The sequence below is a fragment of the Psammomys obesus genome, unplaced genomic scaffold (assembly GCF_907164565.1).
Source record: "Psammomys obesus unplaced genomic scaffold, mPsaObe1.curated_primary_1811, whole genome shotgun sequence".
Classification (NCBI taxonomy): domain Eukaryota; kingdom Metazoa; phylum Chordata; class Mammalia; order Rodentia; family Muridae; genus Psammomys; species Psammomys obesus.
Genome location: NW_026587216.1, coordinates 43756333 through 43783072, shown reverse-complemented (window position 1 = coordinate 43783072; position 26740 = coordinate 43756333). Strand labels below are relative to the sequence as shown.

The 26740-nt window shown below is 39.9% G+C and overlaps 1 protein-coding gene across 2 annotated transcripts in view; it reads left to right on the top strand.

Annotated features, from left to right (window-relative positions):
* Slc26a7 (solute carrier family 26 member 7) overlaps positions 1-26740 on the top strand; it is a 116521-nt gene that overhangs the window by 60516 nt on the left and 29265 nt on the right. For both annotated transcript variants that reach the window (XM_055603507.1, XM_055603506.1), the window contains 4 exons: positions 11512-11664; positions 15612-15694; positions 17774-17921; positions 19949-20062. In XM_055603507.1, coding sequence (XP_055459482.1) covers positions 11512-11664; positions 15612-15694; positions 17774-17921; positions 19949-20062 — 498 coding nt within the window. The remainder of the gene's footprint in view (positions 1-11511; positions 11665-15611; positions 15695-17773; positions 17922-19948; positions 20063-26740) is intronic.

Here is a 26740-nt window from a genome sequence, read left to right as displayed (position 1 = left end):
GTAGATGATTATAATTGTTTTCAGAAGCCTGCTAAACAAACAGGTCACACTGACTTGGGAATGACATTGTTGCCCTGCCCTACAGGTCTTACTGTGTGGACATGCCCACTGAAGTATTGTGTTTGGGATTCCCCTCTAACTTTTTTTCTTCTTTCTTTTCTTATCTCGTGAGATGAGCTGCAGATTACTTTATCTTATCTGATTCAAACACTGTGGTGCCTTCGAAGATCTTCTGTAAGATCTTCTACTGGAACTGACTCATGTTTAGATGTGCATTTAGACTGCAGATTTTAAGCTCACGTTACTCAGCTGCTGGAACATGCAATGCTTTGTTCCGATGGAGCTTCTCTTTCACATGTGGCTCTTGCAGCCCGATGGCAGAGGACCCTACGTTATTAGGCTGCTCAGAAATGAGGTTTCTTTGTTCTCAGTCAGTGTGGTAGCACCTCTGTGTCAAAAACTGCAGTGATTCAAAACAGGAATAAACAAACTAATAATCTGAGCACTCGAGAGGCTTAGGAAAGAAAACAACGATAAAAGCAACAAAAAATAAACAACAACAACAAAAACACATGAGTTTGAGGCTAGCCTAGAATGCATAGTGAGTTACTGGCTAGCTTCAGCTGCATAGTGAATCATCAGCCAATCCATAATGCCAAGTGTGACTCTGTCTAAGAAGAGAAAATGTGGTAAGTCGAGTATTAGAAAACTAAGCCATTCACAATGGATAATTTTACTGGGCTAGTTGAAAACGACTTTTAGGGAAGTTCAGGTGAGAGAATCTATTGATCAGAATGTACATTTAGACTTGTCTTTGAACATTTAAGGTGTACCTGAAAGAGGGGCCCGGACATAGTGTTATAATACAGAGCAGGTGAAATCATTCAGGGCTTTGGCCATCCATCAAAGTACTTGTAGAAACGTCAGTGAAAATAGTTTGGGGGCTTTTGCTGACTACTTCCTTCTGAGTTTTCAGCACTCTTATAGTCTGTTTAAAAGCTGCTCAGGCTGTGGAGAGAAAAAGAACACACTGCTGATATACCTTGTTGCATAAATTAATGTAGAGAATATTTTATAAGCTTGCATAATGAGCCTGTCACAAACCTTAATAGTCTGAGACACTGACTTTTTTATTTTTATGTATTGGTTTATTGTTTATTAAAATTTATTCACTTTGTATCCTGTCTGTAGCCCCCTCCCTCCCTTTTCTCCCCCTATGCCTCTCCCCTAGTCCACTGATAGGGGAGGTCTTCCTCCCCTACTATCTGACCCTAGCATATCAGGTCTCATCAGGACTGGCTGCATCCTCTTCCTCTGTGTCCTGACAAGCCTGCCTCTTCCCCCTGCCCCAGGGGGAGGTGATCAAAGAGCTGGCCACTGAGTCTATGTCAGAGATAGCCTCCGTTCCCCCTACTAGAGACCCACATAGAGACTGAGCTGCCTATGATCTACATCTGAGCAGGGATCTAGGTCCTCTCCAGGCATGGTCCTTGTTTGGTGCATTGGTCTCTACAGGTCCCCTGGGCCTGATATATATATATATACACATAATATATATAATGAATATATCATACAATATATACAAACAAAGGGATTTAATATATTCACTTACAGGTTGTGTCCCAGCCAGTTCAACAACAGAGAGGCCAAGATTCTAATAGTTGTTGAATCCATGAGGCTGGATGTCTTAGCTGGTCTTCAGTCTACATTGTAATCTGAAAGCAGTAGGCTTTCACAACAGTGAAGGAAGGTCTCAGCATCGGGATAGATGAATTTGATAGCCAGAGTGAGGGTAAGCAGGGGAAAAGTGAAAGATTCCTTCTTCCATGTCTTTTTGTGCAGGCTTGCACCAGAAGGTGTGGCTAGACGGAACAGGGCTCTTCTCACCCCAAATGACCCAATTAAGAGAATCCTTCACAAGTGTGTCCAGCTGCCTGGGTTTCAGTTGATTCCAGATGGATGTAGTCAGCTGACAACCCTGGCTAGCCATCACACCTGATTAGTTTTTAAAAAGAATTGATATAATTAGGTCTAATTTATCCACCTACTTCTCAGTTTTTCATGCCTAACTCTGCTTTTCTCTTTGTTCAATTTTTTGTCCACATTTATATACTTCTTAGGAAACTTTCTTTCTTGTAAAAATGTGGGGTTTTTTTTGTAGTGACTTTGAGGAACATTTTAATACATTCTTCATTTACTTGTAAAAAAAATTAGCTTTTGTTCTGAGTTAACTTTTAATTTTAGCGATTGTATTAGGATCAGGTAACTAATTAGCCTGTTTATTTTTTTTTCCATAGAAATCACTACAAGGGGAAAGAAGGATAGAATTCAAGAAACCCAGACTCAGATCAGGTTATAGCCAGGGACTAGAAAAATGATCTGGTGTCTTTTAACCCCAGCTTCCCATTTTGTTAACTGATGACAATAATATTAAGAGGGGTTAAAAAAGAAAAAAAGACTGAGACAGAGCTGTTCAATAAAGGCAAGCCATTGTCCTCTTACAGGTAATGAATAGATATAAAAACCTAGATTCTTCAAACTTCTGCTAAATAAATACTGATACTTTTCATCTTTAAAGGACTTTTAATTAGAGGCACAAGATAAAACAACAAAATAAAGTCACACATGTCTTTCCAGTTTAAAAATCACAGTGATCTGAAAATTTATAAACTTTGAAAGTAAATATTTCTGCTTTTAGTAAAAGCTTATCATGAGACTTGAAGAAGTGCTATATTTTAAATTTTATTTACAATTTTCCATTGATTCAAGTTCCACTTGAAATTATAACCTCACTTTAATAAATAATGTGCTATCCTTTAATATATTTAAGATAAGCAGAAATACTCATGTCGGAAGGGTCACTCCACCATGGGGTCCTGGTTCAAGAGTTAATGTCCTCTGTTCTCGTCATTCTGCAGAGTCAGGTTTTGACTGAGATGTTAGCTGGTTCACCAAACACATAACAGAAAACATTCATTCTTTAGAATGAAAAATACTTTCTAAAAACTGAGGGATGCTGAAGTATGTCTTTACTAGAAAGGGTGTTTTTCCCAAAGGGCATAATAAAAATGACAAAAATTCCTTATTCATATTTGCACATGTGGATTTCCTTGAGAAGGCGCCAGTGTTGAGCCTGCAGCAGCCTCTGAGAAATTTGGCAAAGCTCATTTCACTGGCCTGGCTTTGTGTGAGCGTTGCTCTGAACAGTTATGCACAGTTATGCGCATTAAATTCAGGAGAGAAGGCAAACTTGGCCGTATTTCCAATGAACCTACTTGGAAGTTTTTACTTCCAGCCTTTAGAAATGCAGACTTTCTGAAATGGAAAACAGTTTCATGTGTGTCTATACCCCAAAGTGCGAGGACAACAGTTCTCTGCTTTGCTGTACAAACTGCAAAAGCAAACCCCAAAAATGTTAATAAAGGGGAATCGAAACGTCAGAAGCAAACCAGAGCCAACGAAACATTTTCTTTTATAGAGAATGAGATCACAACCAAGTGTGTACAAATAAAGTTTATATTTGGAGAACAAATCTACTTTGAAGACATAGGCCCTCTGGGACTCCAAATCCAACATACACTTTAGTGGCTTATGAAGGGCCCATTTTCTCTGCAGATATTATTGTGATACTTCTGTTGTGAACTGCACAAATGCCAATATACCATAAAAAAAATGACAGGACAAGCTGAATAGGTGAGAAACAGCATGTTCATCTGAAGCATCGTTTAATCAGTGGTGCAGGGGACAGAAAACGTGAATATGGAGCAATTTCATGGACATTTACAACAAAGGCTACTTTCAAATTCTAAATCGGAGAGCAAATATTTTTGCAATTCAACCATCTTGGGCTAAGAGCCTTCTATCCCCCATAGTTCGCTGAAAAATGCACCGCCACAAAACCCAGTGCTCAAGTAATTCAAATTAAGCTTATTTTTCTAAACAAGGGATGGCTGCGTGCCATGTGGGCCTTGGTATGCGTGGCTGAATGTTTGGTCCAAGAGATTTTGTGTGCCCATGTTGTCTCTAGCTGCTTGACATAACATGCTTCCCATTCTGTGTTGATACTTCATTTATTCCTTGAAGAAAGAGCAAGGTGATTTAATCCTAGTATGAGGTACAGTTGTTGATCAGAAATTTAAATGCATCATGTAAAGATGTATAGAATGTTGCTTTTCTCTCCTTCTCTTCAGTGCTTTGTTTGTATTAATGAAAATGTAACCTGAGACTGATATTCAATATTTTTCTCTTTTCTTTTGGTATTTGTGTTCACTGCTTTGGGGCATGGAATTATAAGAAGCTTATCAGGGCTGATCTTAAACTATTTAATAAGGTAATGGTATGCAGGCAAAATTGATAGGAGACATTCAAATCTGAGAAACTGGGAAACTTGTTTAAACATTAGTTTGTGAATGATGAAGGATGCCTTTGGAGATCTGTGAATTTACCAGGAGCTTGGATTCACATATTATCTGGTTGAAAGCAACTGTAAGGAAGGATCATGTTGGGGCAACTGAAGGGCACATTGGTAAATGCACCAATGGTATAATTGTTGCCTTAAGTAAGAACGCGGCATTCTGAGAATGTTTCTATGACCTCCATATAGTGATAAAGAAAGTAGCATCCATCCTTGATGGAAAAACCACTAAGGCAGATTTATTCAACATTTTTTTGTTGTTGTTCACAGATCCATAAGCATTGAGGATATAGTTGACAAATACTTTCCATGCTGTCCATGAGGAGAGTTATGAAGTTGGGTGGAAACACATAGAGACTGATGAAAAAGAATGTCATGTGGTATTATTATAAAACAAACAAACAAACAAACAAACAGGCCGTTCTTTGAGTATGATAGAGTGGAGGACAGGAATTATATGTAAGGCAGTCACCATTCTCTTCTGAAAACATGACCTGCACAGAAAACACAGAGCTGAGAGAGACCCACCATGGAAAAAAAGTTGGCATGATGGAGGGGCAAGCAAACTACCTCCTTTCTTAAACTCCTTTTAAGTGGAAGTCAGAAATTTTGTGATTCTTTTCCTCAGTGCTGACATTTATCCCAAAGCTGTGCAGGCCTTTGCCAGCAATAGCAGTATTAGACTAGATGGATTCTTCAGGAAACTATTCAATGTGAGGCTTTGTAGCAGTTATGTGATCAAAATGTTTTGATGATTTGTTCTCACTTCAAAAGGCATTCTTCTTCCCAAAATGTAGGGAAATCCCTATCTTCAGACAATTATTTTTAAACAGATCATACCAAATGCATTTTCTGCTTCCAAGTCAGCACATCTAATGAGCATGTGTGAATGCTAGCATCCCCCCACTCTGGGAACAGTCCGGCCTTGTGGTTGATGACTAACTCAAAATCATATATTTAAAATTAAGGCCCATAGGCTGGCCGTTATTAGTTTGGACCCGCTATTCAAATCGAGTGCTGAAATTCAGTAAAACTTTTTAGTTTTAGAGCTACTCTGCTGTTTCCATAGTGAAATGCAACCTTTTTCGTGAAAGACCCTTAGTACAGACAAGGCACAGGCATAGTAAATGACACTAAAGGGTTTATGTGTTTCATTTTGCGTGGAAATATTTATTCAAGTGTTCCTTGTGGACCATTTGCAGGTAGTACAGAATTACTAATGAAAAGTTATCATCAATATTGTTCTTATACTTTAAAATACTTTAAGTAACTTTTTCTTCTATATGTTTTATTGTGGTAATCAGGGTGTGGGAGAAGGAGGTATTTTTGGGTGAGGAGTATTTCCAGTTAACTGAGTATTGAAAAAACAGTCCATTATGTTTTTAACAACTGTTAATAGTTTCTAAGCATGTGAGAACTTTCTCTTTGTGTCATGAAGCTTTGTAAGTGGACACTCTGGAATTTTCTTTCTGCATGAGTGTGTCTCTATGCAGGATTTTAGAGCCTCAGTCATAAGTGTGCAATGAAGACAACAGAAGGGGTGTGGCTTCAGGAAAACCTTTTGCTTTTTAGTTAACTAATACTATGAATTTTTTCTGCCTTCAATTTTCTTCATTCTTTTTATTTATTACAATTTATTCACTTTGTATCCCAGCTGTAGACCCCTCCCTCATCCCCTCCCAATCTTGCCCTCCCTCCCTCTTCTTCTCCCATGCCCATCTCCAAGTCCACTGAAAGGGGAGGTCCTCTTCCCCTTCCATTTAACTCTAGCTTATCAGGTCTCATCAGACTGCATTGTCCTCCTCTGTGGCCTGGTAAGGATGCTACCCCCTCAGGAAAAGGTGATCAAAGAGCCAGCCACTGAGTTCATGTCAGGGACTGAGACAGTCCCTGTTCCCATTGCTAGAGAACACACTTGGATACTGAGCTGACATGGGCTACATCTCTGCAGGGTTTCTAGGTTATCTCCATGCATGGTCCTTGGTTGGAGTATCAGTCTCAGAAGAGACCACTGTGACCAGATATTTTGGTTCTGTTGCTCTCCTTGTGGAAATCCTGTCCCCCCAGATCTTTCTAGCTCCCCCTTTTTTCATAAGATTTCCTGCACTCTGCCCAAAGTTTGGCTATGAATCTCAGCATCTGTTTTGATACCCTGCTGGGTAGAGTCTTTCAGAGGCCATCTGTGGTAGGCTCCTGTCCTGTTTCCTGTTTTCTCCCTCTTCCGATGTCCATCCCGTTTGCTTCTCTGAGTGAGGATTGATACTCTTACCCAGGGTCCTCCACTTGCTTAGCTTCTTTAGGTGTACAGATGTTAGTGTTTATCCTATATTATATGTGTAATGTACCAGGATATCAAGACAATAGGACTTACAGTAGGAAGAAATTTATTGGGTGTGTAGGATGCCCAGAGCTCTTCTGAGGGATCATATAGAAATGCCTGTGTCTATTCTGACCTCCAGCTCTGCAGCATCCTTGTGTGCCACCCATATCCCATAAGCTGGTTGAGCTTGTGACTCTTCTCTGGGTCCACATGACAGTCATTAGGACTCTGCCCAGCCTGACCTCCTATTGTGTTCTTCATGGTCTGCACTCTTGTTTTAATGAGTCTTTGCTCACCTCCCCCCATGTTCTTCTGGAGCATCTTGTAAGACATGCTCTGTTTGACGAGCTATAGTTTAATCCAGACAGACAATAACGCTCCTGAGGGGGGATCTCATTCCTTTCATTCTGGGGTGGTCATTTGTATTACTGCAAACATATGTTCTCAAAAATGCACATTACATAAAAAATCTGGTATGGATTGGGAGCTTCATTGTCATGGCATACTTTTAATCTCATGGGGAAAGGCATAAAGAATAATGTAAGCGCTTTAAGACATTTGGATGGTTGGCTCTTTTGGAAGAATAATCTCAACAATATTCTCAATTATCCTCAAACCACTGGACAGAGATGCATATTTTGAAAGAATTTTTTGACTGTCTGTTTAGGCCATCCTTCTTAGACTATATAACACTGAGAAAAATCTATATTTCTGAATTTTTTTAAAAAAGTGCTTAATTAATTCAAATTATATTTTTGTGCATGGGTGTTTTGCCTTCATGTGGATTTTGTGTACTATGTACCTGTAGTGCCTGCAGGGGCTAGAGGATGGCATTGGAGCCCTTGAAACTGGAGTTACAGAATTCTAAGGGGCCCTTATGGGTACTTGGAATCAAACATGGGTCCTCTGGAAGAGCAGTCAATGCTCTTACCCACGGAGTCATCTCTCCTGCCTCCCTACACGTGAAGAAACTGGGTCAATTTTTCTTATTTACCCATGACTCCAAGTCCAAGATAGAAATTCAGTTTTCATCCACAATGTCTAGTGACAGATAGGACAGTATTAGCTACACCTTATATAATGATGACAATGTAATGGTGAATTCTCTTCCAGGTAACACTAAATTAATATAGTGGTGTGAACAGTAACAGGTAGAGCTGCCTGCCCTGTGTCCTCCGATGCATATTTAAATGTATCTGCTTACCAAGTGCACAATTTGCTTTATTATTATTATTATTATTATTATTATTATTATTATTATTATTGCTGTTGTTGTTGTTGTTGTTTTACCTGTCAGTTTCAGTGCAATTTGGACAGCCTGACATTACCTCACTATGTTTTCACCCTGTGAAACCTCACTACATTTTATTTGTCAGAATTATTAGAAAGTTAGTGATCATGCTCAAGATGTACAATTTAGGCATGCCCCAGAAGGCTGAGGATAAGCGTTGGGATACATGCATGCAAAATCAAATGAAAAAAAATAAAACAATAGTCAAATCTGGTTGTTTAGTGTTAAATGTTTATATTGAGGGAAAGTTAGATTTTGGTTAGTTATTTTTGTCTCCTTCACACACAATTTAGAATTCCTTAAAATGTGCCCTATCTCTTTATATCAGTAGACCTGCAGGTAAGCATATACCCAGAAGGCTAAAGTATTGAACAAAATGTTTCTGGCACTTAGTTGAATGAAAACAACCTCTCAGCTTTATGCAGGGTTTTATTATTATTCTTTTCCTTGATTTTACTCTAAAATTCTATTTTTCTGCCAACTGAATTAACATTGAAGCATCTAATATTAATGTGCTATTATTATATCACCTTTATAGTTACATATTGTTTGATGTTAGCATATTTTCATCTCTCTGTGTGTGTCTATGTGTGTATGTGTGTTGGTAAGTACAGATGCATTTGGAGGTCAGAGGTCAGTATCAGAGTGTATTTAACTGATCCCTGCCTTCTTTTTTTTAAAAAAAATTATTTATTTTTTATTAGTTACAGTTTATTCACTTTGTATCCCAGTGGTAGCCCCCTCCCTCATCCCCTTCCAATCCCTCCTTCCCTTCCTCATCTCCTCCCATGCCTCTCTCCCAAGTCCACTGAGAGGGAAGGTCCTATTCCCCTTTCCTCTGATCTTAGCCTATCAGGTCTCATCATGATTGGCAGAATTGTCTTCCTCTGTGGCCTGGTAAGGCTTCTCCTTCCAAAGAGGAGGTGATTAAAGAGCCAGCCACTGATTTCATGTCAGAGACAGTCCCTGTTCCTCTTACTAGGGAATCTACTTCGACACTGAGCTGCCATGGGCTACATCTGTGCAGGGGTTCTAGGTTGTCTCCATGCATGGTCCTTGGTTGAAGTATCAGTCTCAGAAAGACCCCTGTGGTCAGATTTATTGGTTCTGTTGCTCTCCTTATGGAACTCCTGACCCCTCCAGGTCTTTCTATCTCCCCCGTCTTTTATAAGATTCCCTGCACTCTGCCCAAAATTTGGCTGAGTCTCAGCATCTGCTTTGATACCCTGCTGGGTAGAGTCTAAACAGAATTCTCTGTAGAGGAATATCGAACTGCAGAGAAACACTTAAAGAAATGCTCAATGTCCTTAGTCATCAGGGAAATGCAAATCAAAATGACCCTCAGATTTCACCTTACACCAATCAGAATGGCTAAGAAAAAAACTCAGTGACAATACATGCTGGAGGGGATGTGGAGAAAGGGGAACCCTCCTCCATTTCTGCTGGGAATGTAAACTTGTACAACCATTTTGTAAATCAATCTGGCACTTTGTCAGACAATTAGAATAGCGCTACCTCAAGATCCAGCTATACCACCCCTAGGCATATATACCCAAAAGATGTCCCACCATTCAATAAGGACATCTGCTCAACCGTGTTCATAGCCACTTTTTTTGTAATAGCCAGAATCTGGAAACAACAAGATGTCCCTCCCCTAAGGAATGGATACAGAAATTGTGGTATATTTATATAGTGGAATACTACTCAGCAATTAAAAACAAGGAAATCATGAAATTTACAGGCAAATGATGGGAACCAGACAAGATCATCCTGAGTGAGGTAGTCCAGAAGCAGAAAGACACATATGGTATATACTCACTTATAAGTGGATATTAGACATATAGTATAGGATAAACATACAAAAATTTGTACACCTAACGAAGCTAAGCAAGAAGGAGGACCCTGGGTGGGAGGATCAGTCCTCACTCAGGAAGGCAAACAGCTTGACATCAGGAGAGAAAGAAAAACAGGGAACAGGACAGGAGCCTACCACAGAGGGCCTCTGAAAGACTACTGCCTTCTTTTTTCTTTTTCTTTTTTATTAATTTATTCACTTTACATCCCGATCACAGCCCCCTCCCTCATCTTTCCCTGGTCCATTCTTCCTTCCTTCCCTCTCCCCCTTATCTCAGTCCCCTAGTCCTCAGAAAGGTGGTGACCTCCTCCCTTACCAACTAACCCCTCACTCTGAAATCTCTTCAGGACTGCCTGAACCTTTTCCTCTGTGCTCTGGCAAGGCCACCTCACTAATTCAATACAAACCACAATGTTAAATCTAAAAGATTACTGACACAATGCATCCAAGAAATCAAGGACACCATGAAAGGATGAAACCTAAGAATAATAGGAATAGAAGAAAGATAAGATTCCCAGCTCCAAGGACCAGAAAATATTTTGAACAAAATCATAGAAGAAAACTTTCCTAATTTAAAGAAAGAGATGCCTATAAGCATACAAGAGGCCCACAGAACACCAAATAGAACAGATCAGAAAAGAAAATCCTCCCGCCTTATTTTCTGAGACAGGGTCTCTCTTTGAATCTGGATTTCAGACAAGTATCCAGACTGGCTGCTTAGTATGCTACAGAGAACCTTGGGGTATAGGCACATGGCATTGTTTAAGCTTTTTGATGTGGTTCAGGGCTGTTGAACTCAGAAATATCAGAGCCATCCCATTCCGGTTTGTGACCATACATTTTCAGAAGTCATGCACCTGCTTCATTACAGTCTATGCTCCGAGTCGTAGAAATGTGACCTTAATGCACGTTTCTACAGATCCCTTCCTCCACCTCTTCTTATCTATAGCCTGCTCAGTTTCTGTTTCCTGATTTGGGAAGGGCTATCCTCTTTGCTCACACATTCAGTCATATACTTCAGGTCTCCAGTGCATGTTGTGCTAACTGTTTAATTTAATAGCAGCCCCTACACTGCATTGTGAAGCCTGTGAATACAGTTTCTAAATTGTCCACCACTGTGCACCTAGCACTGTCATGAATATGTGGTGATGAGTAAATGCAGAGTACCCGAGAACATGGTAACAGAGGACAGTAAACCAAGTGTCTGATATCAATTAAATACCAGCTTTAGATGTGCGTGTGTGTGTGTGTGTGTGTGTGTGTGTGTGCGTGTGTGTGCGTTCAGTCCTGTTAACTTTGAAAGAGTGGTGGAATTCAAAAGATGGAGGCTTTTTTGCCCATTCACATGCCAAGGAGCCCAGGATTTATTCTCTTCACTCATGTCTTATGTCAGAAGTGACAGATCTTGAGTTTGATGAAAGAATCAAGACAAAGAAATTTTATGCATGAAAACACAGCTTTCTTATTCTAGCACTTACTTGTCCTCCTATCTTTGCATCGTCCAGGCTTTAGGAGTTTTTTTTTTTTTTTTTTTTTTTTTAAATAAAGTATCAGGGAGTTCACTTAGGGCCAGATTTGCATGCTGGTGTTCTGTGCGCAGCCCTGATTTTGCTCCTTTCTCATCCCTGTAGATTTATGCATATGTTTTTGAGAACATCAAGTCTGTCCGGCTGGAAGCACTGCTCTTGTCCTTGCTGAGCATCGTTGTCCTTGTTCTTGTTAAAGAGCTGAATGAACAGTTTAAAAGAAAAATTAAAGTTGTTCTTCCTGTCGACTTAGTTTTGGTAAGTATGCAATCAACAGCTCTTAGCTGTTTTCGGGAGGGGGTATAATCTGCGGCTGCTCCCCGTATTGTCTACAGTAACCCACAATCATTCCTGTGTCTTATTAATGAAAGACTAATTTGCGTGGATATACATTAATGTAAGAACAGGAAACATTTTGAGTCAATAATTTTTAAAAAGGAAGGACATATGTTTCCAATTTGTGCAGCATTTCTCATATGCTTTTAATTTTTTATAGAAATAAGAGAACATATCGCCTGAGATCTTATAAAAGACATGTCTGAGAGTGAGCCTTAAATGGTATTGGGTTTGATCTTATGCAAAATAATAAAATATGATACTCTATATTATTGCCATGACACCTCTGTGACAAACGTAGAACTATTATCTGACAAACACTCATTAGTGATGGGAAGGTTTGTTGGTTTTTCTGTACCTGGATTAATTTTACCTCTCTAAGAAGATGCTCAAGGTTTCTATTGGCTAGGGCTGGTTCTTTCAAATATCTTTGTGACTGGAGAAATACATCCTACCTTGCTTCTAAAGACTGAAGTTTTAAGAGCCTTTCCCAGGAGCGTTTACTAAAGTATCACACGGACACAACCACAGTTTACTAACTCCCATGTTCTTAATGAGTTTAGCTTCTTAATGGTCCCTTCCTGGATTACTCATGTATATTGTAAATGATTTCTAAAGAACTTCATTGACTAATTTTTTTTATGGCAAAATCCAAAATGTGCCATCTTCCCTCAGAGTTCTGGAGAGATTAGGAAATATCTGTTGCAACTTGGAAAAGCCATATAGAAAGTTTCATAAAACCAATGTTTGGAAATAACCTTAGCACAAAGCCACTGGCATTCTCTGAAAATCTGTGAGGATCGTTCTTAAAATGGCAGGTATGGCATGGATTATCAAGACCTTGGGCAAAGAGACCAATGCAAGCCCAAATATTTGAAAGGTATAGGACAAAATGTTAAAATTAAGCAGGTTTCCATATTTCTTTTGTTTGTTTTACCTTGACTAAGGGAGCTAAATGATGACCTTACAGACCAAATTAAAATGGAGAATTCTACTTTTGCGAGTCTGAGAGAATGTAGTGGTATGAGGAGATTCATTCTATGCTTGCTCTTTCCCACCCCACTCCAGCTTCATCCTATTCATGAGGTATCTTATTTATACACAAGGATATCCTTGAACCACCGTCACGATTTGGATATGCTCACAGGACCACCACAACTGACCCTCAGTCTTCCCTGGCTCGCTCTGATGGGGAAGAGCCTCTGCAACCATGCAGGGAATGATAGATACTTGGGTATCTGCAGCATATGGAGAAACAAGAGTAGAATCTGAGTTGGGCACCACTGTCTTTTTTTTTTTTATCTATGAAACTTCCAGCTTACAGGGGATGTGACAGTTGGAGGACGGGCAGAGTAGAGCTATCTTTAGCATCCTGGACGATCTCTTCTTGCCTATGTCTAAAAGAAGTGCTGGGCTATACAACCTATACTATTAACAAAATACTAATGAGGGCTGGTGAACTCAACAGATAGAGAAATGAAATCATGTTAAAGAAATGAACAAGTAATCAGGGTGCTGTCTCAGTGACTGTTTTAGCAATGTAGAGACTACTGTTATGTCAAATTAATTTTTATACAGTTTATTGTTGCATTTTCTTTTGTTAAATCTAAAATAATGTTTTGCTTTTTAAGCCCATTCAATGTTTTAGAAACTTTTGTAAGTTCAGTTAAATATCAACAAAAGGCATAGTTAGGAATAGAACTTCAAAAGCTGCTTCTTACTATTGAGCATTTATTGTTAGATGTTTTTTATTTGATAGCATGATTTTGTTATGCTTTTACCCTGGTTATGCAAATGGGGAATTTGTACTTTAGGTATATGATTGAAGTATCCCTTTTACAAGATAAGTCATTTGAAATTGCTTTTATTGTTTTGTTTATATTTGTCCTCAAAAGATTTTTCAAGTCTCATTTTACGTGATAAAACTAGTTTTTTCTTTACTCCTGAGGTTATAATTATTGTAGCTCAACTTGGTAGTATTCTTTGTCATTAGTATTTAGGATCTCAAACATAATTTTATCACAGCCCGTCACACTGGGTCATGAAATTATACAGTAATAGGCCAGAAGAACTGACATAAGCTATGTTCATCTCTTCAGCATGTCTTCAATCAACCTAAAATTTCTAACTAAAAGGCTCAACCTATGTTCTCCAGAGAACAGAAATTCCCATGCTGTAAAGAAGGTACCTCAGGCCAGTCAACCCAGAATTCCCATAGCAAATGAAAAAACATTAGTAGATGAAAGACTAGGAAAATGGGTGGAAAAGTCAGGTGGCATAGCCGGCACAGCACAGGCGGGCCTGGCTCTCATGTGTGTTTAATGATGATTGTGGGGCTGAGGAGAGCGCTCACTGGCTAAGTGCTTAAGCTGAGGAATAGGCTTCTGATGCCAAGAACGCTTACAAATGCCACCCAGTTGAGGCAGACTACTAGTAATTCCAGTGCTGGAAGATGGTACTAGAGGATCCCTGGGACAAACTGGCTCTCAAGACTGGCCATAGATAAGATCTCTGTGTTTGACTGAGAGACCCTGTCTCATTTACTAAGGAGGAACGGCCACTGTAGATGAGTCCAGGCATCAACTTTTGGTCTTCTACATGAGTATGAACCCATGAGCATTTGTGCATGTGCAAACATGTGGCAAGTATATATACACACATGTAACACCTGCACACATGCACACACACACACACTATGACTGTAGACAGAGCGAGTAACCTTTCTTGAATATCTCAATAACATCAAAGTAGCATATCTGAGCCTCCTTGCCGGCTCTCTGAAATCCATTTGTTCCTTCAGGCTGGGAACTGGCATGTTTGACTTCACGAAAGCGATAAAGCTCAAGTTGAAACCCAGTGAGGGAGGCTCTAAATCCGTGATAATGACCAGCATTGTGAGAGCATAGCATAGTACTTCATGCCCGGAGAGATTCTCCTCTCGTGGAGAGAAAAACGTGTCCTTACAGAGCACTCCTTCATGTCACAAGACAAAAAGTAGGCTGAATTGTAGTGCTCGTACACACACACACACACACACATACACACACACACACACACACACACACACACACACACACACACCATGCACTCATACAGCATTGCACTCACACACACATCACTACATTTTGTGTTTTTTGTGCCTTCAAAACTGGCCGTAATTGGGTGGGTACAAATCAAGATGTTAGAAAACCCGCAGGTATTAAATACTGTAGTTTCAGAGGGTCATCCCAAGTTTTAGAAGTACGTTTAGAATTGTACTTGGCATGTGGTTGGTGACTGTTTGTACCATATTTCTGCATGCACATTCTTGGTTCAGTGTGGCATTGTACCACTGTGTTTAAGGTTTAATTATCAGATAAAAACCATTGGCATATCTGTTGTCTTGGTCATTTTGCATGTTTTGTACTGGGACATTTCAAGTCTTTTACTAACACAGTTAATCATCATCAAAAGTAGATATCGATTGAGCGGTGCCAGAAGACACCAGAAGTCAATCCTTTCTAGCCAAGGTCACTCGTGCTTGTTAACCATCTTCTCTTTACCCCTCCCCTAGTTTTATTCAGAAGTATTTATTTATTTATTTATTTATTTATTTATTTATTTATTTATTTATTTATTTATTTATTGGTGTAAGATCTCACTGTGTATCTCAGGCTGTTCTCAAATCCAAGATTTTCCTGTCTTGGCATCCTGAGTGCTAGAATTACAGACTGGCAACACCATTCCTGGCTTAACTTTTAGTATTTCATTAATAAATGCTAATCCTTGCGATACGTAATATGTATTTTTAAGCAGCCCTGTATGTTTGAAAGCCAGCTAGTAACGTATATATGTATATATTTGTGTCTTTTTCCAATGGGACTACTCAGATCATTGCTGCCTCGTTTGCTTGCTATTGTACGAACATGGAAAGCACATACGGATTAGAAGTAGTTGGGCACATTCCAAACGGGTAATGTAGTCTTTCTTTTAATATGTATTTATCTGAATGTTTTGTTTTTTTTTTCTTTCTGATGTTCAAAGGACCTGAGCCTGGGTAGGAATGTCTTTTTCTTTTTCTTTTTCTTTCTTTCTTTCTTTCTTTCTTTCTTTCTTTCTTTCTTTCTTTCTTTCTTTCTTTCTTTCTTTCTTTCTTTGTGGCTGTATGAGGCAAAAATCTAATTAATTTTTATTGCAAATTCCAAAACCAACATGTGGAGAAAAATAGTAATTTTCTAGGTTATAAGCTAACCTGTTATTCAATAACCATGTAATTATTTTATGCAGAGCTGCTTCAAATAAAAGATTTCAAAAGGATTCATAAAGATATGGCTTAAAAAATAATGGCGGTTGCTAAGTTTGCAGACTCTTGGATTTGGCCCACTTTAATTGTCCAGTCACCCACATTCTTGTGGCCATTTTTATATCACTTAAGTTATGATAGATGTAAACAAGCATCCTGCGGAATTGGAAGCCCACAGGCCTGAGAAGAGAGCTATAGAGAAGGGTACAGTAGCCGGCTGCCTCTCTTTTCTCCCTCCAGACTTCAGGAGAATGTGTCGTTTAACACTGTGAGAGAACAAAGGTCCTTCCAAACACAGTCTGACAAGATATGGCTGAGAAGAATGGATGCCTTATGTGTTGGTCCCCCTTTGAAAAGCTGTATGACACAGTCAGGGACAAAGTCTAATTCTGAGACAAAGTCAGAATTGATGGGTCTTCTGCACTTCATTTTTCATCTTGTTAAAACAAAACAAAAAACAGTATAAAAATTTTCAGAAACTTAAAAAAAAAAAAGGTTAATTAAAAAAAAATCCTTTGTGTTTGCTGGCCTGTGCAGATGCAGGCAGAGGAGGTTTTCTTTAATCAACTCTGGATTCCTAAAGGTCCCTTTGCTTTTCCTTTGAAAGCCAGTTAATTGTTTCCTCTTCAGTTCAATTGTTGTTATTAATCAGTCACATTCAGGTTTAATGAAATAAAGGTTTGACTGCTTAATTTCAAGTTTTGTTTAATATGTATCTTAGGATGTGTACTCATAACCTGTCGGGGAAGTAAGACACAGTACATGGTGACCACAATTCATGGCTCTCTTCCTTCTACTCTTGTTTACCCTTATTTGAATTCCTTTCTCAGAAACCCCTTTAAGGAACTGCAAAAATGCTCGGCTTTGAAATCCAAGGGCTAAGACTGAAGCCCAGCTCAGCTGACCTCCAAACGTTTTCTCATCCCTACAGCGGTTGTGGTGGGCTTGATTTGGGGTTGTTCAGAAAATTGAATGAAACAGCTAATGAGAAAGAGCCCATGTTCTACTCATACCCTAGATAGTGAGCCACTAACCAGTATGAAATTTTTATCACGGGGATTCTTTCATAGGGGAGAGGGAGGTAAGTTTTCCAAAACGACAAGAAAAACACAAATGGCTATTTGGCTTACGTGCTTTTCAAGGGACAATAAGACATAATGGCTTGGTGTTATCTGAGAAATGTTTTAATGACTTTGGAATGAAGCTAAGTGTGGTCTGTTATGCAAAAGAGAGTAGAAGACATCGTCCTGCATATTTTGTTTAGCGTGAGTAAGCCTGGCCCGACTGTCTCGTGAAAGGATTGAGTTAAAATGTAATTACCACAATGAAGCCAATGGTGTATTTGGAGATTAGTGGACAGTAAACTGGTGTTTGCCTGAAACTCTGCAGCAGTCGAGGGAGGAAACGCGGCTCCAGTGCCAGCCAAATAAATATTTGGAAAGGTTCAAATGAAGGGAAGGCCAAGATAGGCTTTTGTTTCCTACAAGAAACCTTTGTCAAGTCAGAATGGCTGTGGTGTGACCTGAATTCCCTGGGTGTGAATGTCAGTTAGATGCTTGGGGCTCTCCCCGTGGTGGCGTTTCTTACACTTTTGCTTTTCTGCTAAATCATATTGAAAATACAAGGGCTTCTCAGAGCAGGCCTGTTTAGTTTTTGTCTTGGAGGTTTCACGTATTCCTTGTAAACTTCAGAACCATTACTGAACCGGAATTCATGGCAAGTTCATAACTTCAGTCTTTCTGTCCGTAGGATTCCTCCACCCCGTGCTCCTCCAATGAATGTCCTCTCTGCAGTGTTCACCGAGGCTTTCGGGGTTGCACTTGTAGGCTACGTGGCCTCACTGGCTCTCGCTCAAGGATCTGCCAAGAAGTTCAAGTATTCAGTTGACGACAACCAGGTGGAGTGTGCCCCCAGGTGCCCCCAGCCCCTCTCTACCCAGGGGCTTTCACTGCTCTGCGGGCGCTCGACGTCTGAAAATACACCTTTCAGAAATACACCTGTTCTGTGGCAAGAACGGGCAGAACAAAACACAGAAGAGCCTTGGAGTCATTCACAGGGAGCTGAGAATCTAGGTCTCATAGCTTATAAAAATGTTGATTTGTCCATTCCCTCTTTTTATCTACACGTGCATCAGAGGACAACCTTCAGGACTCAGTTCTTTGCTTCCCGCATGTGGGTCCTGGGATTGAACTTAGATCATCATGTTTGGTAGCGAGTGCCTTTACCCCCTGAGCTGGCTCACTGACTTTTATAATACGTTTTTAAAGAAAGATGTACACCTTTATGTTCTTTTATTTGGTGTTAGGAGAAAACGCAAGCGTTTTGTGGTAGATAACGTTGAAGGCTTAGGGATTTCAAAGTGGAAGACTAACAATTGCTCTTATTAAGATGCTACGGGGTGTGAGGTTCTGTTTCTACACACCTCAGGGTACATAGACATTTGTTTACCGAATTCATCTCTCCCTGGGTCTTTCTCATGTCCCAAGGCCCTGTGTGGCTCCTTGGGCCTGAACGAAAGCTGTGGAGTACTGCTCACAAGTGCAGTTACCCGCGCACAGACCTCACACTGAGGTTGTGGGACCTTAGTCCTCTCAGCATACGCGAACATTAATCCCCGCCAGAGCTGCCAGGGATAAAATAGTGAACACAGGTGAATGCTTTCTTCCACTCAGAAACTTCCGGGGCCTTTGCTCTTTCCTGCTCAAATTACAGACCTTGTTATCATGGCTCACAAGGCTGGATGGAAGGTCCCATTTCTTGTCTAGTCCTCTGTGATCTGTCCTGCCCACACTTTCTATCTCTCCTCCGAGCTCACCAGTCAAGATTCTGGCTGGGAAGTTTGCGCCCACAGCTCTGTTTCTGTGGAATTTTCACATATCTCTATAACTGTTTGTCCCAGATGCTCACTTTGGAGGAAGACTTCTGTTGACCAAACTCCTCAAATCCAGGCCTCTCTGCAGTCTTCTCTGTTTGCTTTCTAGCTTTGTCTATTTGCTATCTGCGTTTTCTTGCCAGAGCAACAGCTCTTTGTGGCCAGAGATCTTGTTTTTAGTAACTGATACTAATAGGAGCAGGCAAGGTAATAGGAGAATTTTTTAAAATTTATCCAGTAGGAATATGACGACTGGCCCAGGCCCTGGTAAGGAAAAGCATATGTGGACGGGCGCTGGGCTGAACATGGAGGCTGTGGGAAGAGCCATGGATCACTGTACAGCTTGGGGCCCAGACTTAGGAGGATGTGATTCGGATGGTTAAAAACTGTAGATAGATTCCTGAATTCTCATTAGCTTTCAAACATTAATACCAAATAGCAGATTGGATAAAGGAGTCTGAAGTTAAGAGGAGGAGTCCAAGCTGAAGGTATAGATTTGGGAGTTGTCGGTGTATACTTGGGTAGTTAAGATGTTTATACAAAAGGGAAATAGTCTTACATTTGCCGTTGGTTAGATAACAAAGGAAACTGACATGTGACAGCCAGAAATAAAGGAAACTTGGAAAGAATAGGGTGCCAGAAGCCAACTGAAGGGACTTTTAAAGAAGGATGAAATGAGCAGCTTTGTCAAATGCTTTATACCAGGTAGGTAAAGAAGTACCCATTGGAGTTGGTTAGGCAGAGGTCAAAGGACAGTAGTAAAAGCCCAATTGGGAGAAAGAAAAGGGCAACGGTGCAATGGAAGTCTTGAATAAATAGAATTTCCTCACGAGTTCATTATGAGAGCTGAGTGATGTGCTTTGGGTAGTTTTGGAGGATTGGAAGCAGTCAGTGAATGTTAGCTATTCTTATAAGAAAGTATTACGTCTCAACTCATGAGGAGATGAGTAACGGACTATAAACAAGCTTAATTCTCTGATGAACTGTACCTGGGACCAGAGAAGAGGATTGTGATAGAGAAACGTTCCATTCACCCATAACTAATCTTGCAGGAATTTCTGGCCCACGGCCTCAGCAACGTGATCCCTTCCTTTTTCTTCTGCATCCCAAGCGCTGCTGCCATGGGAAGGACGGCTGGTCTGTACAGCACGGGCGCAAAGACACAGGTAATGACTGTTCTGCGGGTAAGAGGGACTGTGGAGCCTTCACCTCTTTCGCAGAGTGGAAAAGAGCAGAAAAGAGCAGTGTCGAGCCTTGAAAATGCTGCTGATTTATATTTCTAAGTAGCTTCTACAAGCCCTTCCTCCCTCCCTCTCCTACTCCCTCCTTCCAGTTCCATCTCCCCGTTTTTTCTTATCTTTGCCATTAATTAATGACTTTTCCACAGGCCCAATGATAAAAGGAACATAGTGTTGCATTCTGCATCCTTGGCAGCTTTATTATTAACAATCTTGAAGCCAGAGCACTCTCTAGTGGTAGCTCAGTTAATCTAAACAGTCTGGGTGACCTTTTTTTTTTTTTTTTCTTCCTCCCCTCCCCCTGTTTTGCTCACTTCCTTGACATAAAATAAAACCAAGCCCAGGCAGAATATATGTATGACAATGTGGAAATGTGCCAAAGTACCATTCTATATATTTAAATATTTGAGGTTAAAGAAGAAATTGTTTTATATATAGTTTAGAAACTCAAATGGATTTTTTTTTCCAGTCTGATCTATACTAGGCATTGTGCTAGTAGTGGTAGGATAATGATGATAGTGATGATGGTATTGATGGTGGTATAAATAATATTGAATTGTGTGTCAACTTTATTTATCTGTTTATTAATTTATTTTGTTTTTTAGAGACAGGGTTTTTCTGTGTACCCTTAGCTGTCCTGGACTCACTTTGGAGACTAGAATGGCCTCAAACTCACAGAGATCTGTCTGCCTCTGCCTCCCTGAGTGTATGTCTTCTTATGTAAATGGACTCAATCTTTTAGGCAACCCATTGAAAGATGTAAAATTTTTGTTCTCAGTCTTTATGTGAGAAAATAGAGGGCAAGGTGGCTGAAATAATTGGCCCAGGCATTGTGTGATGATACTTTTCCTGGGGAGACTCAACACACACATCTGCTCACTCCAGATAGGGAGCCCACAACAGAGTTTACTTATGTTTAGTACAAAGTCCAATTTAGGGAGCCAATAAGTTTTACTGAGGTTACTCAGAGAAAGATGTCGAAGGATTCCTTACAGGAGCAGAAATGACTCAAAGACAGTTGCATGAGCAAAGCCCACCTCAGCAGGAGACAGCTCACAGAAGCTGGGAACCGGGAGCACACTGCACAGCCTTCAAGCAGCTAACAGGTTGCAGAGTCCTTTTTCAGATCCCTCAGTTGGTCTACACCTCTTCAGGTGGCTCAGCTGACTTCTCTTCTTCCCAGCAGCTGATCTGGTCTCAGTGTTCTTTGTGGCTTAGCTATCTGCAGCTAACTCTGTAGTCTTCATTGGAGGGGCCCAGTGAATTTGTTCAGATTCAGGGAGTTCCTGAAGCTACTTCGAGTTGCTTATTTTCTGGCTTAAGGAGCTTCACTGCAGGATGGAATGTTTGAAACTGCTATACAGTAGCAGGTCACAGACCTAGAGAATGGTGAAGCTGGGATTTAAACTCAGAGCGGTTTGTACTCTTAACCGGTGACCCATCAGGAAAATTGATGTGTATCATGAGAAATGAACAATCACAGCTAAGCCTTATTAAACAATTCTTGTGTAAAATAGAATTGAATGAAAATACATAAACTATTTTTGTGCAAATTTAAACATTTACTAAAGGTTTATCTTAATAATATAGTTTTTAAGTAGCAGAACAAGGCATAAGCGAAGTGTATGTTTTGTGATCTTATGGGCAAGAATCAAGCTAAATACAGATAAAGAGTAAAATGCTGAGTCATATCATACAGGGGGGTCACGACCACAGGTTGAGAACCACTGCTTTACAGCATATGGCAGAGGGAGATGCAACAATCAGTTTTGAATACATTACAATAAAAAAAAAATACAACTTGTTTAAGAAGCAAAAGTCTTATGTAAGCTTGGATTCATGACATCAAGTAATTTGATGGGTTTTTATGAAGTTAGTGATTTCAAATACAGATTCATAGTGTCTCTTGGCTGGGACAAACCTTTTTGTAATTTACTCTTAAATGTATGTGACCCTTTTCTCTCATGACTCCTTCCTGTAACATTCTAGGGGTCTATATATTTTTGTCAGGCATGTCTTTAAAGAGTGAATATTTTAGATTATTTACTGTCCTGTTTAGGCTCTATGAATGAAATGTGTTGAGTGGTTCTAGAAGCTGGGCTTGCGCTCTGGCTCCACCACGTACAAATGGGTGACTTGGCACGGTAACTTGACTCATTTGGTCTAAAGTGGACTCAGCTGACAAAGCAGAATCACACTGTATAAAGATTAAATGGATCAATACATGCTCAGCTAGTAAGACACCTAAGCACACAAAAACCACTCTGGAAATGCCAATGGTTACAATTGAATTTGTCATGTTTCTGTTATTGTTTTTCGTAAAGATGTTTGTGTGGCTGGGATTCTCTTGGGATGGTTTTCTTATGCTACTTGGCTGATTGAGGAAGCTGATACTGTCACTTGTCTTATGGAGAGAGAGGCTGAAACGCAGCCCTGAGGTGGAACCACCATAATGTGTGTCATGTCTGATCTTAGGTGATTTGCATGTGTTTTTAATCACTGTTTTAGTGACAAGGACACTTTTGGCTTAGTCTTTGTAACTTTCAACACTGAATGTTTCGTAGAAAGAACACTTTAGAAAATTTGTCCTAAGTATAGAATCTGATCCAGTTAAGGACACTATTTACTAGGATGTCTTTGTTCTGGCGTCACATGTTTGAATGATTGCATCAAGAGAACATTTCTAAAGACTTTGTAGTTAATAAAGATTTTTTTTTTCACTGCATGGCATTCGATTTATCAAACTTCAAAATAAACTAGCAAAAACACCAAAGCCCCCCAGCAGAATATTCTCAGGGCACCGTGCTTGCTGGGCTGATGACTACGTTTCCCATCCACTTCTATGCAATCACACAGAAAAAGAATCTGAACCAATGTGCTTGCTCAAGTTGAGGATGCTTTGGTATCCCTTTCAGACCATTTACATTGTAGCCACTAAGTGTACATATAGCATAAGTGTAGATGGTGTGGCTTGAGGAGAACTCTAAGGGCATCTTCAGGTTTGACTCTATTTTGGCTAGTTCTGAAGGCGGCTTTCTACACTTGGTGATCTCAAAGTGCACGGCCTTCAATGCCTCCCCTAGGCACTAGCCCACATACCCACTGAAGTCACCTGAAACACATAAAAGCCCTCCAACTTCTCAGCTAGTTACAACTCAAATGACAAGCACATTCCCTGCCCATTACCTCACTGCCTGCAACCGCCGCAGTGTCCCCACAGGACAACCTCACTGTGACAGTTTATTTAAGGCTAGAGTGGAGCTAAGTGGTTGGAGAGTACTTGTCTGCCCTGCGCAGGATTTGATCCCCTGCTCTACAAACAACAACAATACAGTTATCCTTCTAATAGAAGGAAAACACCATAATCCTTTTTCTTCCTTCAGTCCCAGAAAAGGCTTTGCTCAGGTCAGAGTTCATCTTTTCTACACATTCAAGTACTTTCCTAGACAAGTCTCAGCTGCATAGCTTTCCTTCCTTCCTTCCATTCTTCCTTTTCTCTTCCATCCTAAAATTTCATGATAGTTTGATTTATAAGCATGTGTTTTTGTGTGTGTAATGTGCACACTCATGCAGTGTCTTTAGAGGCCAGAAAGAAACAGAGTCGGATCAGGTGGTTGTGACCCACTTGAATGTGGGTTGGGAACTGAACTCAGGTCTTCTAGAGGAGCGGCTGGAGCCCTTCACTGCTGAGCCACCTCTGACCCCCACTGGACTGTTTCCTACCGCATATTTAACTTTCTTGCACTTGAGTCTTCTCTTCTGGTGGGCTCCGCTCTCTTCAGGATGACTTCCTGGTCCCTCTTGGCTGCTCCCTTCTATTCTTCAGATATCACTAACGCTTGTGGCTTATGTTTCTTCTCTTCAGATTTTGAGCACTGTTTGACATTTTGTATTCATTATTGTGACCATATGAATTAAAGCCACTGGAGAGCAGAGTTTCTACCCCTACAGTTCATGGTATCCTTGGTGCTCATTTAGCAAGTACTGACACGCCGTAATTACTGAATCACTGTGTGTAGACACAGTGGACATGAACGAAAAATGGCTAAGACTTACTTATAACTTAGCAGTTTTGCTGCCATTAATGCCCGAGATTTGGTTTTGTTTTGTTTTTTTTTTTTTTAATTTGTCTGGCAGTTTTTATTACAAATGATAAAATTTAAATGTAGTACTTTTATTGTTTAAACGTTCTATTTAAAATCAGGCATTTGATTGTACACTTCCGAGAAGTCCTGTTTGACAGAAATGCAATTTGAGCTACCCATGTAATTTAAATTATCTAGTGGTCACATCTTTAAAAAAGGAAAACCTACTAAAATCAATTTTAATACATTTTAATTTACCTGACAGGATAAAATTATTATAATTTAAACATAGATTAAAGATATAGACACAGTACTTTAAAATATTTTTTTGATAAAAGTTAAGAATCTGGTAAGTATTTTATATGTTCAGAGTAATATGGAAAAGTCACATTTCAAGGACTGAAGATGCCTAACATGGTGACTATTGGCCAGGGAATCTAGGACTGTTTTTATGTCAAGGAGTGGAGGGCAAAGACTTTCAGTGTTTAAGAAAAACTAATTAAATGGTTTCAATGGAAATAATAAAAGATACCGATCATTTAATAGAAAGTCCTCTGGTCAAAGACACAGACACAGAAATGCTCTTAGCAGTGTTCTCCTTTCCACATGATGCCCAAAGCCTGTGTGTTCAAGAAGAGCCTTTGGGAGAGAAAGGCAAACAGCACAAATGAATACTGTTTCTTCCCAACTGGAACACTAAATTCCTCTCCTGCATGCTTCTCTTCACCTCCAATAGTGGAGATACATCTATGCTTTCAGGGGCTTCAGAAGGATTAGGGAATCATGAGGGATGCTAGACAGCCTCTGCTGCAGAGGTAGTGCAGCCACAACTGAAAACAGCAGCCGGCATGCTTTTTTTGTAAACGCTGAGATTGCCTCTGGGCTATAATTTGCAAAACTGTATTCCTTTAATGCTTCCAGAAGTTGGCTCCTTGCTTGCATCTTCTACAAGGCTTTCTTAATTTGGCTGTATTGATCCATATCCTGCCTTTTTTTTCTTTCTTTCTGCCCTTTCCTATCTCTTTTTTACAGTTCCACTATTTTTATAGATCTGTATGTCATTTGACCCTTGCTTAGGAAGCAAGCAATTGGGATCTCCCTCTCTTTCCAGCTAAGTACTATGTATCTATGGAGGACACTAACACATATGGGTAGAGGTCATATTTGTAAGTGATGAGCAATTTATAATGGTGCCACTGAGATCATTCCTTCTGTCCCTCTGGAAGAGAATTTATATGCAGTGTTCACATGGATACACATATTTGTACATAACTGTCATAAAATATGAAGAGAATAGAGACTTTATTAACTTTTACGCAGACTTAACTCTTAGACATGACTACTTAAGTGTTTAAGACAAAACTGATCATGAGGCATTTAGTCAGCATGCCATGAAATATACTGAAGAGAAAAACACATGGGCAATGGACGCCCTATGGATGCGAAGATTGTGAATACTTGCTTTTGGCATTTATAATCTGAATCTTTCTAAAACTTACTGAGAACTTACTTATGCTCTGTTTCTCTTCTGACAGGAGAGAGAAACAAATTGAATACTATGGATGAGAGCCTAAGGGAGTTGCATATTACCTATTATTATTTAGCTTCTGTGTAGCATTTTATAGTAGCTTTAGTAGAGTGTAATCTATCCAAGCACTTGAAAAATACCTTTGAAATTCTCTAGCTAAAAACTAGAGCAAGGCCAAATTAAACTATGCATTCCCCAAACCTCCATTGCCAGGGCTGAGAACCAAATGCTCCATGTTAAATCAAATTAGAAGAGTGATGCATGTCATACTTCAAGTAGAAGAAAAGTTAAGTTAAACAAAACTCAAAAAATAAACACATCATTGCAAATTCCTCAATGACTGTGCATTCTGCTTCTTGTCATTGGGCTTATTGTCATATTTAAAACTATTGAACTGAAAAAAAGGCTGTTGCTTGATTTCCTTTGGAGAGAAGGGTAAGTAGGAGACAGGGAGACAGACAAGGAGAGAGAGAAATTGCCCCCCTCCCACTGTGCCTTGTTCCCTGCTGTGTGCAGTATTCCCCCTTTCCTATTAAATCCATATTTCCTGCCACCAGCAATTCTTGACAGAAGTTAGAAAACTTCCAAACAATAGGTTTGTACTAAGATAAACTCTCACTTCAAAATAAAGGGCTTATGCTAGAGAAATGGCTCAGCAACATAGAACACTGGTTGCTCTTTGAAAGTACCAAGCTGTAATTCCTATCAGCCATATGGTGGCAACCACCTGAACTCTAGTTCCAGGGCATCTGACACTTGCCTCTGGCCTCCATGAGTCCAAGGCACATGGTATACAAACATATCTCCAGGCAAAACACTCATAACAAATAAAGCTTGAAAAATAAGGAAGGTAGTGTTCTAGAAATCACCACATATTTTTGAGTGGTTACTATATATATGTTGGGCTGAATGAAAAGACAATCCAAAGAACCTGAAATTAAAGTAACCAACCAACCAACCAACCAACCAACCAACCAACCAACCAACCAACCA